This window comes from Caenorhabditis briggsae (assembly GCF_000004555.2).
Source record: "Caenorhabditis briggsae complete genome, chrV, whole genome shotgun sequence".
Lineage (NCBI taxonomy): Eukaryota > Metazoa > Nematoda > Chromadorea > Rhabditida > Rhabditidae > Caenorhabditis > Caenorhabditis briggsae.
Window position 1 is genome coordinate 13,889,783 of NC_013488.2, and position 1,551 is coordinate 13,891,333.

At 37.8% G+C, this 1,551-nt stretch overlaps 1 protein-coding gene across 1 annotated transcript in view; it reads right to left on the reverse strand.

Annotated features, from left to right (window-relative positions):
* Positions 1-1,284, reverse strand: part of Cbr-lsy-12 — a gene marked incomplete at both ends in the record, with an annotated part of 13,405 nt that extends 12,121 nt beyond the window's left edge. The window contains 3 exons of the mRNA XM_045238044.1: positions 309-625; positions 673-959; positions 1,096-1,284. Of these exons, the coding sequence (XP_045096772.1) occupies positions 309-625; positions 673-959; positions 1,096-1,284 (793 nt within the window). The remainder of the gene's footprint in view (positions 1-308; positions 626-672; positions 960-1,095) is intronic.
* Between the last annotated feature and the right edge of the window lie 267 nt (positions 1,285-1,551).

Consider the following 1,551-nt stretch of genomic DNA (forward strand, 5'->3'; position numbering starts at 1 on the left):
GTTGGTGATATCCTGATAAACATTTTACTAGTTAACCACTTTTTGATATCTTTCAAAAGAAATGAGATATATAGGCTCAAAGTGGGCGATCCGGGTGTCGTTCTATTAGAGGTTTTACGGTAATCTAGTTTGAACTTTCTAGGTCTGGGACACGATTCCTAATTCTTCAAATTGATTTCAATTGTTATTGGTTTTCTTCCCTTTCCTATCCAGATCAAATCAATGTGGCTCAAAATATATAGGAATCTACCGATCTAGGATATTTCACTGCTTGTTGAATTCAGTTCGATTTCAAACAAAAATCTCACCTCCAGTCGCAACAAACATGTCAATCTGTTTATTGATAGCTGCAGAAGCAAGATCCTCATGTAGTTCATTTGATTGCGGAGATGGGATGAAATCAGGTGGAGACGGGATGACATCCAAATTTGGATATAAATCTTGGGCAACAATTTCCTTCTTCATTCCTTGGAGTTTCTTCTGTATCGCATCCTCCTCCTTTTTTATCAATCTCGCAGATCTTCTCGCCGGAGCTGGAGCAAAGTATAAATACCGGGTGTTGTTCTTCCATGCATGAGGAGGTCTGTAGGCATCCTCCTCCTCGGCTTCTTTTTTTTTCTTTTTTCTGTAGTTCTGGTATTTTTATCAAGAGTACTGTGATTATTAACCTACTTTTGATTTTTTGGTGTTGCCTTTGGAGCTGTTGCTTTGGACTTCTGAGCCTTTGGCTTTGGGGTCTGAGTTGTACTCGAGACCAAATAATCTTGAATATCGTCGATTTCTTGTTTTATTTCGACTTTGATTCTGCTACGTGTTCTAGTGTCTGACGACATGATTGGTCCGGAGTGTGTTGCAACAACGGGAAACGAAGAACGAGACAATGGAGCATTGCCGAACGGAACGTCTGGAGCTTCATGACTAGTCCCTTGATCTCGACCATATCCTTCTCTTTGGGACATCTTAAAAGACACATTTACGTTTTCCACTCTTTCCATGATTTCATATCACTGATTGTAATAACTGTTGGTACTTTTAGTACTACTTTGAAATTACGAAATTGTTTTTCAGTGAATCACTAGACTTCTGTTGACTCACCATTTCCAAGTATGCTTGATTTTGGACTCTGGACGTCTTTTCTTTTGTCAGATCCAGCAAATGGCGGTCAGTAACTCCGCCTACTCTCTTCATATTCAATTGACAAGCTCGAAGATCTTCCAAGTTTTTCTTTCTCCGTTCCTCTTCCTTCTCCTCGTAAGAGTAGTCATCTTCTGGCTCGATTTTCATCTGAAATCGAAATTTTAATAATCTCGATCATGCTGTTATTACAAGTTCTCAGAATTTAGAAAAATATACAGTAAACCACAACTAGACAAATTTGATATAAAGGTTAAAGGTTCCAAAAAAAGGATAAAAAAGGACAAAAAAGGAGTCAAATTAGTTGTAATTAACTTTGCAAATCTAGAAAAAAAAATAGGAGAAGGTTTTTTTTTCGAAATAAGAAAGTTAAAAGGTTAGGGCACATAATTTCGGAGGGTACAACAATTCGGGGGT